Here is a 14,651-nt window from a genome sequence, read left to right on the forward strand (position 1 = left end):
CTCTTTCCACCGTCTTCCCTCTCTCTCGTTCTAAGATGTCCTAAGGTTGCAGTATCCAAGGTTGCTCACCGGACTGCTGCACTGTCCTGACAGGACCCTCTCTGACCTCCCTCTACTCTTCCGTGATGAATCTTTTCTTCACACGTTCCTCAGACGACTGACTGGTAGGTGTGCTTCTTCTTCTCCAGCTGTGAATATAAGAGAGACTGACGCTTCCACGATATCCTGGATGTGTGGAAAATACCTTTGTTGACCAAAGTGTTGAAGAAATGTAGAGAGCGAAATAAAATGAACGAAAATATATAAGTATAGATCAGAGGTCTCCAAACTCAGTCCTGCAGAGTTTAGCTCCAATTTGCCTCAACACAAATATAGATATATACAGTAGATAGATAGATAGATAGATAGATAGATAGATAGATAGATCCATTTCAACTTGAAAACAGGCAAGTTGTAAAGTTGTTTATGTGTCCATTTTTTATCAATTCTATATTATTTTAATATTTAGATTTTAGTTACATTTGTTTTGGTATAAATTATTTATGTATTCATTTATTTTTATTTAAAGTTGTGACCAGTAATAATCAATACACTCTCATGGCAATTTTACATTTTTTCGAACGGTGGCAAAATCATATGGATTTGTAGAATCTCAATGTAGAATGCCATTTTTGTACAATCTATATATACCGCATTGAGGGATAGGTTTATAGGTGGATCTTCATGCTTACTTTTTTCTACAAAATATGCTTTCCTACTAATCAAATGGTACAAATTCATCATCAACTCATAAAATGATTACATTTTCCCATGACATCAAGTTGTAATAACTCTGGAGACTTTACGATATCCCTGGTTAAAAGTGATTGTGAAGTGCTTCCTTTGGTGAAACATCAGAGTGACATTGGATAAAGGGATTGAAGCTAATATCAGTCCAGAACAATGCACATGAAATCACACAACAGTGTAGCAACACTTCAATTCACCTTAAACAGTTTTTCAGTCAGCATTAGGATTAATAACAAATTATCATTACCATCATCCTCAGAATAAATCAAAATGATCAGGTCTCAGCTTCACGTGTTTCAGAATCAGTGATAATCTCTCGGTTTCTCACCTTGATGAGGATAGTGAACGTGGGAACTCCAAAGCAAAGTGACCAAAGTGATCAGGTAAATACAGACTCTATCATTAAGTGAACACATCAACACATTTTTATTTCTGTGATGGGTGGATGTTCCAGTGGTTTGTAGGTAAAGTAACATACAGCTGCTTGAAAGTAAATGCTATATATTTGCCCCCCTTTGAGAATGCACTCTCAAAACACCAAATAATCTTTGGGGAATAGGTTAGTGACTCATTTACAAGTGTTACTAATGGTTATGGTTCATTACCAGTTTATGGTGCAGCTGGTAACAACCAAAGCCAATAACAGGAAGTGAGGCCCAGAATAATGTATAGATCCACACCAGAGCCACAGACAGAGAGGCATGCTTTCTCTCAATCCACTGACCTGAGACAAATACATTTCTAAACATCTAAAAGCTTACTTGATGGCTCCATAGGACTGGAATGTACTAGCCTTTCTTTTCATTAAAGTACTTGAAAATCGTTTTTTAGCAATATATAATAAAAAAAAAAAAAATGCAGTGGATAAAAAAAGGGAAAATTACAGTATCGAAAGCTATGGATCTTATAGCAGCGGTCAAGGGAGATAAGGCAGGTAGTGATGAGAGACCCAATGCCAGAAACGAAGCCCTGAAACCCATACCACATACATTGTTTCCCCAAAAATCAATGCATGCGACAGATTAAGAGAGAAAAATATGGGGGATAAGGTTTAGAGCAGTAGCAAAATACCGAGCACAGCAAATCCAAAAATATCCAGTAGAACTATACAGATTTCATATTCTGAAATTCTGCAGATCTAAGGTTTTTCTGAACCAATTTCTTCTTTTGTATACACAAGTTAAAATACAGGCATTAAGAGAGCTTGTATAACTATGTACACTGGCATGCTAAGCAATCGTATAATCAACAGTAAGAGGTTTGGAATTTTTATAAACATTACCAGCAGACCAGGTCTAACAGAGACTGCCCTGGTAACCTAATCATATTTGGTTGCACTTTATTTTGATAGTCCGCTTTAGAAATTCTACCAACTGTAACTTTGCGACCGCATGTCAACTCTCACTTATGCTGTTATGCAAGTTATGCTGTGTAATTGTGTTTCTGAATGAGTACATGGTTAAAACGGTGCAAAATAAAGGCATTTTGTGTGTAGTTCTGCAAAAAAAAAAAAAAAAAAAAGTCAAAAAATGGAGCAAAATGGTCCGTGTGTGAAACCAGGTTAAATGTGTTTAAACTTTTAAGTTGGTCTTTGTTTTAACAACTGAATTAATGGTTTGAAAATTGGGTCAGATGAATCTGCATTGAATTTAATACACGATTTTCACAATTTGAGTTGAATTACTGAAATTAACTTTTCCACAACATTCTAAATTTATTGAGACACACCTGTATAAGTTTAAACATTTTCCCATAGAAAACAATCATTTAGCGCATTGTGTTCATGTTCCAGGCTAAAATTAATGCATTAAGCAAACTCTTTTAGCCAAAGTGACTTCCATTGCATTCAAGCGAACAATTTTCTCCTAACAGTTATTACCTTGGATTCGAACCCCCAACCTTGAGCTTGCCATCACAATGCTCTAGCAGTTGAGCTACAGCTCCGTAAGGGGTGTACTGAATTTGATCTTTTAATAAATCACCAATTTTAAAAAGGCACCTTGTTAAAAACTAAACATTTTAGAATTAAAAAATTAGTGACTGAAATATTGCAGTAGGTGCTTTATATGGATTGCTAATGGCCAAAAGTTGCATTTTGTTCACAGTCACTTTTTTGATAAGGGGATTACATTTTGTATAGGAAAAAAGAAAAAAAAAAAAAGAAAAAAAAAAAGGGTTGCTTTAAGATCATTAAAGCAATAAGCTTCAAGAAGTCATGGTTTACAGGGAATTTATAACAGCGAAGTGTCTTGTTAGATCGCCTTTAGCAGTTATAAGTTGACTGTAAACCACAGCTTCACAGGGCTTATTAAACTGTTACTCTATAGACATAAGGAATCACAAGAGCACAAAGTGTAGTGATTGTTTAGAAAAATACTATGTAGTCGCTCAGAAACATTTGTGGTTCCAACAGTGGTTGCCTAGCAACACTGAAGTAAACAAAGGTGTATGTTTGTCAACCAATCAGAATGAAGGACCGAAACCAGTTTTTTTTTTAGAAATCACAATACAAGAATATACTCTGACCCAAATAAGTCACTAGACCTAGAGAAGACAAACACATACTATCCATTTCTCACAAACAGAGGACTTTATTCAGTCTCCGGTTGTTAGCAGACAGAAAAGCCTTTGAAGTCAAAATCCATTTTAAACCTCACACAACAGAACAGAGCATTTTCATATAAAAAGAACATTGGTCTTCAAATCAAGCATGTGGTGCAAAAATCCAACCAGATGGGAGAACGGTGGATTGTGTAATCAAAACCACAAAAAAGGGGTCACATTTACTCCTTGGAGGCCATGTGTGCCATCAGGTCACATACACGGTTGCTGTAACCAAACTCATTGTCATACCTACGGGAAAGAAGAAAATTAGTCGAGTCACTTAAAACTACACGAGCAAAGAGGATCCAAAACCAAACTTTGTGCCCTTCAAGTCGGAAATATTGTGGTTTTGCACTTTACAAATGGCAAGCTCCAGAGTCTAGATGACACCGTTGTGACACTGGAAAGAGCATGTAGATTTAATAAAAAAAAAAAAAAAAAAAAATTATATATATTATATATATATATATATATATATATATATATATATATATATATATATATATATATATATATATATATATATATTATATAAAAAAAAATATATATATATAAAATAAACCCCACTTATCAAGAAGCTATAGATCAAGCTGGTCATTGCAATAACATCAACAAAGTGGCAGCACTTGTATAAAAGGAGTCCGCGGTGTGATTCAAGTCACGAGTGGTGATTTACTGATGGTCATTATCAGGAAACAAGACCTTGGATTGTTTTGAGAGTTCAGGTCACAAAATTTCAGAGAGTCGTATAATACAGGCTTACAATCTATACCAGGGGCGGCATCAGTCCTGGAGAGCCCCAGCTCTGCAGAGTTTTACTTCAACCCTAAAATCAAACACACCTGAACAAGCCAATCCAGGTCTGAAGAGTTCTTAGAAAGCTACAGGCAGGTGGGATTTAATTAGGGTTGCAGCTGAACTCTGAAGCTCTCCAGGACTGATGTCCACCTGATCTATACAAACATTAGTGAGGGGAAAGTCTGCAGTGAACTAACAAGTCATTTTGCAAATCTTACATTGCTTTTAATTTCAGATGTAGTTACTGGAGTTATACCAGATTCTGATGTACAATTTTAGGTAGGATCTTACCATGTGACCAGCTTGACAAAGTGATCATTGAGGGCAATGCCAGCACCAGCATCAAAGATGGAGGAACGCACATCCCCGTTGAAGTCACTGGATACCACCTGCACACAGCAAGAAGTTATAAAACAATTTCCTGAAAGACACTGGGTCACACATGACAACTGGATGTGCATACCTGGTCCTCTGTATATCCCAGAATGCCTTTCATTGGTCCATCAGCTGCAGCCTTGACCACTTTCTTGATTGCATCATAACTGGCCTGCAGTTAGCACAACAGGGACATGAAAAGCCAACAGTTGAGTCACAGTGTTGGTAGACGCAATTAAATTAATCCTGCTATAGGAAAAAATAGCGTTCTTTCAACTGAATCCACTTCATGCAGGCCTGGAAATAAACTCACAGGTTTCTCAAGACGGACCGTTAGATCCACCACAGACACATTGGGTGTGGGGACACGGAAGGCCATACCAGTAAGCTTGCTGAAACGAGAAGCAAAAAGCATCAGTGTGTTCAGATAGCAGAAAGGGGAAGCAAAAGTAAAACAAGTACTCAAGTTCCCCCAAGCAGAACATTCCACTTTTGAGTAAATTTCACCGTGCATCCTGAAAACACTTTAGACTGGAGTTCAATCAACTCTGACCTTTAAAACAGCATGCGGACCACTTTCATGGAAGTGGATTTTAAAAAGAACCCAACAAAGATGCTCTTTTAAAACAGCTCAGTGTGCATTACGGACCCATTGAGCTCAGGAATGACTTTGCCCACAGCCTTGGCAGCCCCGGTGGAGGCTGGGATGATGTTCTGACTGGCACCGCGGCCATCCCTCCACAGTTTCCCAGACGGCCCATCCACGGTCTTCTGTGTGGCTGTGATGGCATGAACAGTGCTCTGGAAGTGGGAAAGCGGGAGACCATTAACATTCAGAGAACGATTATAAAATAATTTGTATCAACTGATGCATTTCAAAAAAAAAAAAAAAAAAAAAGCTTAAGGAGAAGTGGAAAAGAATAAACTGACACATGTTAGGTTTCAATCACGTTGGGTCAAAAGGCTCTTTAGCAAGATAAGAAAGGCAGTTTAATCTTACCATAAGACCTTCAACAATGACAAAGTTATCATTGATGACCTTGGCCAAAGGAGCCAAGCAGTTGGTGGTGCAGGAGGCATTGCTAGAAAACAGACAGGAGGAATCAGGTCACAAAAAAGGAAACATTAACGAAATGCTCAGACTTTATTCAGGAGGAGAAGTAACAAATGTCAGGGCTTAACATGCTCGAGCTCAACTTTGCTTTAGTGCACCCCCTACAGGATAATATTCGTGATTGCATACCTGTGCAGCATAACCATACAAGTAAAAAAAATAACTATTAAAGCAACAAAAGAAAATGGCTAAGTCATTTACGTGTAAAATTAAGTTACATTTAAGTTTAAAGTATTTGTAACGCAAATGTAACTTTTGTACAAGTATTTAAAACTTAACTCTGATTGGAATCAAGTTAAATAAACTAAAATATTAGCTTCGATTTAAACCTAAAATTTATTTTAAATGGCTGCTCCTTCTGGTCTCACAAAAATGCATATCCTTACCTGACAACTTTAAGGGAATTCTCGTACTTCTCATGGTTGACACCCATGACAAACATAGGGGCATCTGCACTGGGTGCAGAGATGATGACTCTCTTGGCACCACCCTTAAGGTGAGCCTAGTAGGAGAGAAAGATAAGGTTCAAACACGGGAAAGACACAGTAGTGTTCATGTCTGAGGTAATGACTGACTACGTACAGAAGCCTTCTCAATGGTGGTGAAGACACCAGTAGACTCCACAACATAATCAGCACCTGCATCACCCCATTTAATGTTGGCAGGATCCCTCCTGTGTGGATACAGATGGGGAGATCAGAACACATCATGTGTAGCAGTGAACAGTGTTTGTAGGGACAGCACTCACTCGCTGAAGACCGTGATGGCGTGACCATCGATGACCAACTTGCCGCCTTCAGCCTTAACCTCCCCTTTGTACTTTCCATGAGTGGAGTCATACTTGAACATGTAAACCTGTGAAAAGACAACAGGAAGTCAGATTTTGAAGGAAAACAAAACCTAAACTTTATCTTAGTTGCTTAAGTTCAGGAAACCGAGCACTCCATCACTCAGAAAGAAACTAAAATTAGGAACTTGCCATGTAATTGAGGTCAATGAAAGGGTCATTGATGGCCACGATCTCTACTTTCTTGGACTGGAAAGCAGCACGGGTCACCAGACGCCCAATGCGGCCAAATCTGTTTATTAAAAAAAAATAATAACCATTACACAGCACAATGGTTCACCAGATTTCTGAAGGATCATGCGACATTGAAGGGCTGGAGTAATTGTTGCTTTGCACAGTAGGAAGATTTCACTATGAAATTCATTTTAAAACTTAGTGCAGTTTTGGTGGGCACAAATCATTAACATCCCAAACTTCCAAAAGTTATTGTATTTATATTGCAGTATAAAAGGAGCCTAGTGCTTTTAATAATTCCACTTCCTGTCCACTAGATGGCGCACAAGCCCCATTTCTGAATAAGCACAAAACCTTTGGGTCCTCATGAGCCTTGTGATTGGGCCTACTTGTGACCTACTGGTCAAAAGATAACCAGTGAGCAACTATGTCTTAACAAATACAGGAAACGTCACTTAGAAACTTTGAACTTTTCAATATTTGCTAGAGATAAAAGCCCTGGAGCCCACAGTTCAGGGATTCTACCCAAGCATTAGAGACCGTTTGCCAGGGCTTCACCATCAGGTCTGACCTCCGCCATCCAGACTGTGATAAAGAAACTCCGTAGTCCTCTAGCTGTCATTGGGAGCTATTTTAGGGTCTATAACACCAGCACTGCTCACAAGACATAAGAGACCGGACTCTTTTCAGCTTCCTATTAAAATCAACAGGCCAAAGGAAACCGGGATCACAGTACATACTGCTTTGCACTGATAAGGTAAAAGGTACAAGAATTTCAAAACATTCGCATGACGTCTGTCAAGATTGAGAAACCGGTCAAAAGGTAGAAAGTCCTGTAGATATAATGATTCTGGTAAAAAGGGAGGGGGGTGGGGGGGGGGGGGGGGTTGACCAATGGGGTTACCTTTTAATTCTTCACGATACTAATAATTGTAACTTCATAATTACCATGTCTGGAATACAGTTGAAAATGTACTGACAAATACTTAAACACTTTAGCTATTAACGTGTAGATGCATTTAAAGATTTTGTAAATGTGCAATCTTTTTTCAAAAAAAAAAAAAGAAATAAAATAAAAGGGGAAAAAAAGGGCACAATACGGATGTGCGCATACCCAGTAAACCTTGGTAGGAAAATCTTACTGGTAGGACAAAATGTCAGGACACTAGAACAAGGCATGAGCCAACTAAGCATCATGGGCCACCGGGGGCCCCCCCGAGAGTACATGAAATGACAGCTTTTTTTGTGTGCGCGCGACGTCAATGGAGAATGGTCATTTTATATTATATATAATTTTTTCAAACGATTCCAGCCACTTTCTAAAGAAATCGATGTTTATTTAATAACCGGTCTTTTTGTGAGTACTTTAATTGAAAGGGCTTTAAAATTAAATGGGGAGGGGTGGCTGTGCTGAGTAGTTAGTGTCACCTAGCTAGGATTTCTACTCGTTTCAGGAAATAAATTTTTTCATTAAACCTCTGTAAACATCCTTGACATCTTAATATAGGCTATTAGCCTACAATATTTTACTTTAATAGTTTTTGACCAAGTTTGTCAGTAAACAACTTTCCTGAGTGTAATTTAACTTCCATTCATTTTTTTTTACATTTATAGAAGCGCATTTAATAAACTTGGTACTGATAACACTTACCTCAGACTACATTTGGGGTCTTTGCTCTATTCTAATATTTTGCCTCTTAGCTAGTTAAAGATAGTGGTTTTAATTTGTTAAAATAACATTCTGTAAAAAGCATAGTTTTCATATACACACACACTTCAATACACCACATTAAGTATGCCACTTAGTAGTGTAACACTTTGAATGATAAAAGTGCAAATTACCACCAGACCAGACCACTGTTGTGGGTTCACTAAACTGTTACAATAAACCGTAAAAGGGTAAAAACATGCCATGCTGACAATGGTATGATGTAAGCGACGGTTACAACTGATTGATAGCGGGGGGGGGGGGGGATTTAGTGAGGGAGTGATCAAGCATTGATAATAGCCGTATTGGTCTACGTGCACATGCAAGAATGTTGTAGGCCTATGTGCCCTGTACATGTCGCTTAAGGATCACATTTCCAGTTGCATAAGTCTATAAGCTTTGGAAAGGTCACAGCTGGTGCCGAGGATCTCCCATTGCAAGAGACAGACGCGACAGTGAGGGACCTCAACGGATTGTTGGGTACGGCATTGTGACCGCTGTATAAAATTGGCATGAATGTCAGACTCCAAGCAAACACGACAAATCATTTGTTTAAAAAAAAATAAAAATACCCACACATTTCAAAATGGTTACTTTTTTGTAAAAACATTTTATAAAAAAAAAAAAAAAAAATTTATATTAATGCTTTGAGTAAAACATTGTAACATTATCTATATATAGCAATATTGTCATTGCAACATTTTATGGTCACTTTCACAAGCAATTGCACTTATGTATACTTGAGTTCACGGTTATCCCACCAGTCACTATGGTGACTATCAACAGGTTTACTGATTCTATGACCACATTCAACAAAACCAAGTGTGAATAATACTACTAGACACCCTAAAGATGTGTGAACCAAAAAAAAAAAAAAAAAACCTTGTCATATTTCCTATAAAGACACTTTACTATCCTTTAGTTTTGGAGCTTCGATGGGTCATCTTCTCAAGGTGCAAACAGGAAATAAACTGCTCTGGTCATGTGACAATTTGCACTAATCATGTGAAACTGAACAATTAACTGAGACTCTTTATTGTTCCATATTTGCATGAAGTGCACTAAAACATCAGTCAGTAAGGTTTTTAGAGATATTAAAAAAAAAAACACTTTAATCATTCTTTCAAATAGCATATTTAGATTCTTAAGCCATAAAATAAGCTAAAAATAGACTAGTTTTTATTAAAGGCTTGCTTACAATAAAGGTTGATTTTTCGAGATTAACTTTGTCGCGTTTGTATTTGTGAATGCTGCTTACCCATTGATACCAACTTTAACCATGATGCTTGATTTGGTCTTGTCCTCTGGGAAAAAGAAGAGAAAACCTTCAATTAGTATTTAACTATTGTGTCAGTCCTTTTCGGATCGAAGCACAAAATTAAAGTTGTGAACGTGCAAGGCTGTTATCTAGAGACTCAGAGTGACTAATATAATATCGAGTCCCGACGTAACTTTATAGGTTTATTACGCCTTATGATGAAGCACTTCCCTTTCATAGTCCTAAAAGTTCTTGTAAAGTCGTGATTGACCTGAACATACGACTCCCATGCAGTACTGACACAATTATCTCTCCAACACTTTACATTTGCCATGCATATGTAGTTAAACACTTAATTTATAATTTCAATAAGGGCCATCTATAAGTAAATTATAAACTACTCATAGAAAATAACTCACTACAGGATAGATTTATGAATAGCAATTTACCGTTTGTGAGAAGCCTCTGTCCGTCCTGACACTTTGTGTGAGTGGGCTGATTACGAGCACGAGGTTAATTTATATCTGGTGCGGCGGCGTTGACCACGCCCCCTGGACTTTAGGCTGTAATTACCACGCCCCTTTATAATGTCAAGGTCATATTGGGGAAAACTTGGATGAAACAATTGCATCACTTAAATAATAACAAATGAAACCAAGCTAAAATAAACTTTTTGCATGTTACATTTAACATATTTTAAAATTTTCTATTGTTTCTTTTGGAAAGCAGCAGTGTATACGATCAAACTCATTTTTTTTTTATTAAAGGGTCAGGCATTTGTTCTGTAAGCTCTTTAGTAATTATTAATAGTATTATTGTAAAAGTATTACTATGAATAGTAATATTAATATTAATAGTAAGTATTAATTAATTTCAATAGGCTTTTAAAATACATCTGTTGGCATGGAGGAAATTTCACATATAGTACACATTGTTAATGATATTGGTGCAAGCACAAAGTCTGCAGGTTCTGTCCTAAATAATGCAAACCATACATCAGAGACTTACTGTGCTCACAACTCTATGCAATTACTCCACATTTTGCAGGTGTACTTGCTCTGCAAAAAATAAAAATAAAAGACATTTCATTTGAACATATCTGTCCACTCTGACCTTCTAACAGTAACTGTCCCAGACCGAGAGCGAGATGAAGCAGGGGATCAAATCACCCTCATCGTGAGTGTATGACATTTACAGGAAAGACCATGACCCTTCCCTTTCACCCTGCCATTCCTGTATCCCAGAATCCCTCACATCGTTAAGAAATGTTATGTCTTTGTACATGTATAATGTCTAACCATTGCAAACGTATTTGCATGTGCAATCTGTATGCAAATCGAATCATGATGAACCATTGTGAAAAATGGATGAAGAAAAAATTAAAATTCTGTTTTCATTTTCTCACCCTCATGCTGTTCCAATCCTGTATGACTGACTTTTTCTTCTGCTTAACACAAAGATATTTAGAAAAATGAGGGCAACAAAAAAATATAATAAAAAAGAAAATCAGTTTTTGGCACTCATTGACTTGATAGTTACCCATACTTTGTAAGTTAGAGGGAGCCATATATTCTTCAAAATATCTTCTTTTATGTTTAACAGAAGAAAGAAACAACCTGAGGGTGAGTAAATGATGACAGAATTTTCATTTTTGGGTGAACCATGCCTTTAAAATATACAAAAATATAGTTTTGTCCAGTTTTTTCTTTGCATTGGAAAAGTCTTGTCCTTTCTATGGTGTTAAGTATCATCTGAGTTTGCACTGCACACAATTTTGGGCTGTCGTGACTGCTGCTGTCCTGGCCTTTTGGCTTCTTTTGATAGTTCTGAGGTCACACAGATGAAGAGAAGGCCAAAGTGAGTTTGCCACAGTATATTGAAGTGGGGCATGACAGTTTAAAAATGCCATCTTACCCTTTAATCAAAACATCCTTATTAAAAGTGGTAACTGTGATGTATATATGTCCATGTGCATGTAATATGAACTATTAAATTATTCTTCTCATTAAAACAGGCTGAAAGCGCTCAGCAACTGCACCTCAGAATAGTGTGTGTATATCCCTGCTATCTGCTCCCCAGCCAGCAGAGAGAATGTGCTGGACTGTTGCCAGGTCAGGCTAAAAATACACAAACACTCAAAGGCTGACCCTGCACCCTTTCCACTGCAGCTATCTTGTGTTCCTGTGGAGTGACCTGCACAATCCACTTCACCCTGTTATGAATCACATGATTCAGACAGAATCAAACAAGCTGAACGTAACCCTGATGGACACAAACAGCATGTCTGTCATGTCACGTTGCCAGGTTCACCCCAGATAGCTCAAATTCTTCCGCTGGAATATTTGCAGACCAGATTTTGATTTGTTAATCTCTGCCAAGTCGAGTCACGTCAACTTTTTTTTATCTTATAGTGCTTTTTACAGATTGTATCAAAGCAACTTTACAGTATTAAATAGGAAACTAGTGTGTCAATAATGCAAATGACAATAGTAAACACTAAATGTTCAGTTAAAGGCAGATCACCATTGAATTCAGTGATGTCATCATCCAGCTCAGTTCAGTTTAAATAGTATCTGTGCAATCAAGTTGATGATATCGCTGGATATTAAGTGACCCCAACTAAGCAAGCCAGAGGTGACAAAATGGAGGAACCAAAACTCGATCGGTGACAGAATGGAGAAAAAACCTTGGGAGAAACCAGGCTCAGTTGGGGGGCCGGTTTGTCACAGTGTCTGGGTTGTGTTCCCTGGGAATCCACTAGGTGTCCTCCTTCCCCACGGTGTCTGTCACTTTATGAATCACATTCCTCACGTTCTCTGCTTAATTATTGCACCCAGCTGTCACTAGTTACCAATCATCACACTCTGTCAATTTCCCATTAGCGTTTGTCTCTCCTTGTGTATTTAACCCGGTCTGTCTTAGCATGTGTCACGGAGTCCTTGTTTAATTCATGTTCGTCAGTTTGTGCCCTTGCCTTGTGTTCATGTTTTGTTTATGTTTGGATTGATGTTTTGGTTTCGACTCATGCCTGGACTGTTTATTCTCCTTGGATTACCCCTTAATAAAAACATACTCGCAATTGGTTCTCTTTCTCCGTGAATCCTTGTAGCCTGGTCGTGACAGAAGGACTCCGTCACGCAGAGAACCAGCGGTATGTCTGCTTGTGTCTCCTCCCCAGCCACAGAGCGGGTGGTTTTTCGGGGGACCAGGGGAGGTCGCAGAGGCGGGAATGGTCGAGAGGAGGCTCAGCATCGCTCCCAGCCATGGCCTCCCTTCGACCCGGGGCTCGTGTGGGATGGATTAGAGCCACCGTCTCATCATGGCGGAAGGAGAGGGGAGAAGAAGCGCACGTCCGCCTTGGTGGCACCACTGCCCATGATTGCTGCTAGACCAGCACCACAAGGCAGGATGGATGCCAGCACAGCGCCACAGCACAAAGTGGTCACCAGTCCAGAGCCACGGTCCAAGATGGCCATCCGTCCAGAGTCAGGGCCCAAGATGGCCGCCAATCCAGCGCCACAGCACAAGATGGCTGCCAGCCCAGCGCCACAGCACAAGGTGGCTGCTAACCCAGCGCCTATGCCCAAGATGGCCACTGGTCCAGATCCACGGTCCAAGATGACCGCCCGTCCGGAGTCATGGTCCAAGATGGCCACCAATCCAGCACCACAGCACAAGATGGCCACCTGTCCAGAGTCATGGTCCAAGAGGGCTGCTTGCCCAGCGCCGCTGCACAGGATGACAGTCACAGCTGACCCTCCGGAAGCGAGTCAGGTTCCAATTGACCCTCCAGAGTCGAGCCAGGTTCCAGTTGACCCTCTGGAGTCGAGTCAGGTTCCAGTTGACCCTCTGGAGTCGAGTCAGGTTCCAGTTGACCCTCCAGATTCGAGTCAGGTTCCAGTTGACCCTCCAGATTCGAGTCAGGTTCCAGTTGACCCTCCAGAGTCGAGTCAGGTTCCAGTTGACCCTCCAGAGTCGAGTCAGGTTCCAGTGAACTCTCCAGAGTCGAGTCAGGTTCCTATTGACCCTCCAGAGTCAGGGCTAGTCACCGATGACCCTCCAGAATCAGGGCTAGTCACCGATGACCCTCCAGAATCAGGGCTAGTCACCGATGACCCTCCAGAATCAGGGCCAGTCACCGATGACCCTCCAGAGTCAGGGCCAGTCACCGATGACCCTCCAGAGTCAGGGCCAGTCACCGATGACCCTCCAGAGTCAGGGCCAGTCACCGATGACCCTCCAGAATCAGGGCCAGTCACCGATGACCCTCCAGAATCAGGGCTCGTCCTGATCTAACGGTTGTGGTGGTCTTCTGTTCCGCCCTGGGGGGCATTCGTCTTGACCACACGGTTGTGGTGGTCTTCTGCTCCGCTCTGGGGGGCTCTCGTCCTGACCACACAGTGGTAGTGGTCTTCTGCTCAGCTCTGGGGGGCTCTCGTCCTGACCACACGGCTGTGGTGGTCTTCTGCTCCGCTCTGGGGGGCTTCTGCCCTGACCACACGGTGGTGGTCTTCTGCTCCACCCTGGGGGACTCCGGCCTCGACCACAAGGACGTGGTGGTCTTCTGCTCCGCTCTGGGGGGCTCTCGTCCTGACCACACGGTGGTAGTGGTCTTCTGCTCCGCTCTGGGGGGCTCTCGTCCTGACCACACGGCTGTGGTGGTCTTCTGCTCCGCTCTGGGGGGCTTCTGCCCTGACCACACGGTTGTGGTGGTCTTCTGCTCCGCCCTGGGGGACTCCGGCCTCGACCACAAGGACGTGGTGGTCTTCTGCTCCGCCCTGGGGGGCTTCCGCCCTGACCACACGGTTGTGGTGGTCTTCTGCTCTGCCCTGGGGGGCTTCCGCCCTGATCACACGGTTGTGGTGGTCTTCTCCTCTGTTCTGGTGGGCGCCACTTAATGTCCTTCATGTACTTATGTTTTGTGTTTTTTGTTTTCTGTTGTGTTTTCTGTTGTGTTTTCTGTTGGTTCCCCTCTGTTAGCCTG

The 14,651-nt window shown here is 40.6% G+C and overlaps 1 protein-coding gene across 1 annotated transcript; it reads right to left on the reverse strand.

Moving 5' to 3' along the window:
- Positions 1 to 3,356: 3,356 nt before the first annotated feature.
- On the reverse strand, positions 3,357 to 10,236 carry LOC128030833 (glyceraldehyde-3-phosphate dehydrogenase). Its single transcript, XM_052618862.1, has 12 exons — positions 10,117 to 10,236; positions 9,668 to 9,713; positions 6,660 to 6,759; positions 6,429 to 6,535; positions 6,263 to 6,353; positions 6,067 to 6,182; positions 5,567 to 5,648; positions 5,216 to 5,367; positions 4,880 to 4,958; positions 4,655 to 4,738; positions 4,483 to 4,580; positions 3,357 to 3,642 (listed from the first exon to the last, which is right to left on the reverse strand). Exons 2-12 carry the CDS (start codon positions 9,688 to 9,690, stop codon positions 3,573 to 3,575), a joined length of 1,002 nt encoding a protein of 333 aa, XP_052474822.1. The 5' UTR covers positions 9,691 to 9,713; positions 10,117 to 10,236; the 3' UTR covers positions 3,357 to 3,572.
- Between the last annotated feature and the right edge of the window lie 4,415 nt (positions 10,237 to 14,651).

This window comes from Carassius gibelio, chromosome A16 (genome assembly GCF_023724105.1).
Source record: "Carassius gibelio isolate Cgi1373 ecotype wild population from Czech Republic chromosome A16, carGib1.2-hapl.c, whole genome shotgun sequence".
In the NCBI taxonomy this organism is placed as follows: domain Eukaryota; kingdom Metazoa; phylum Chordata; class Actinopteri; order Cypriniformes; family Cyprinidae; genus Carassius; species Carassius gibelio.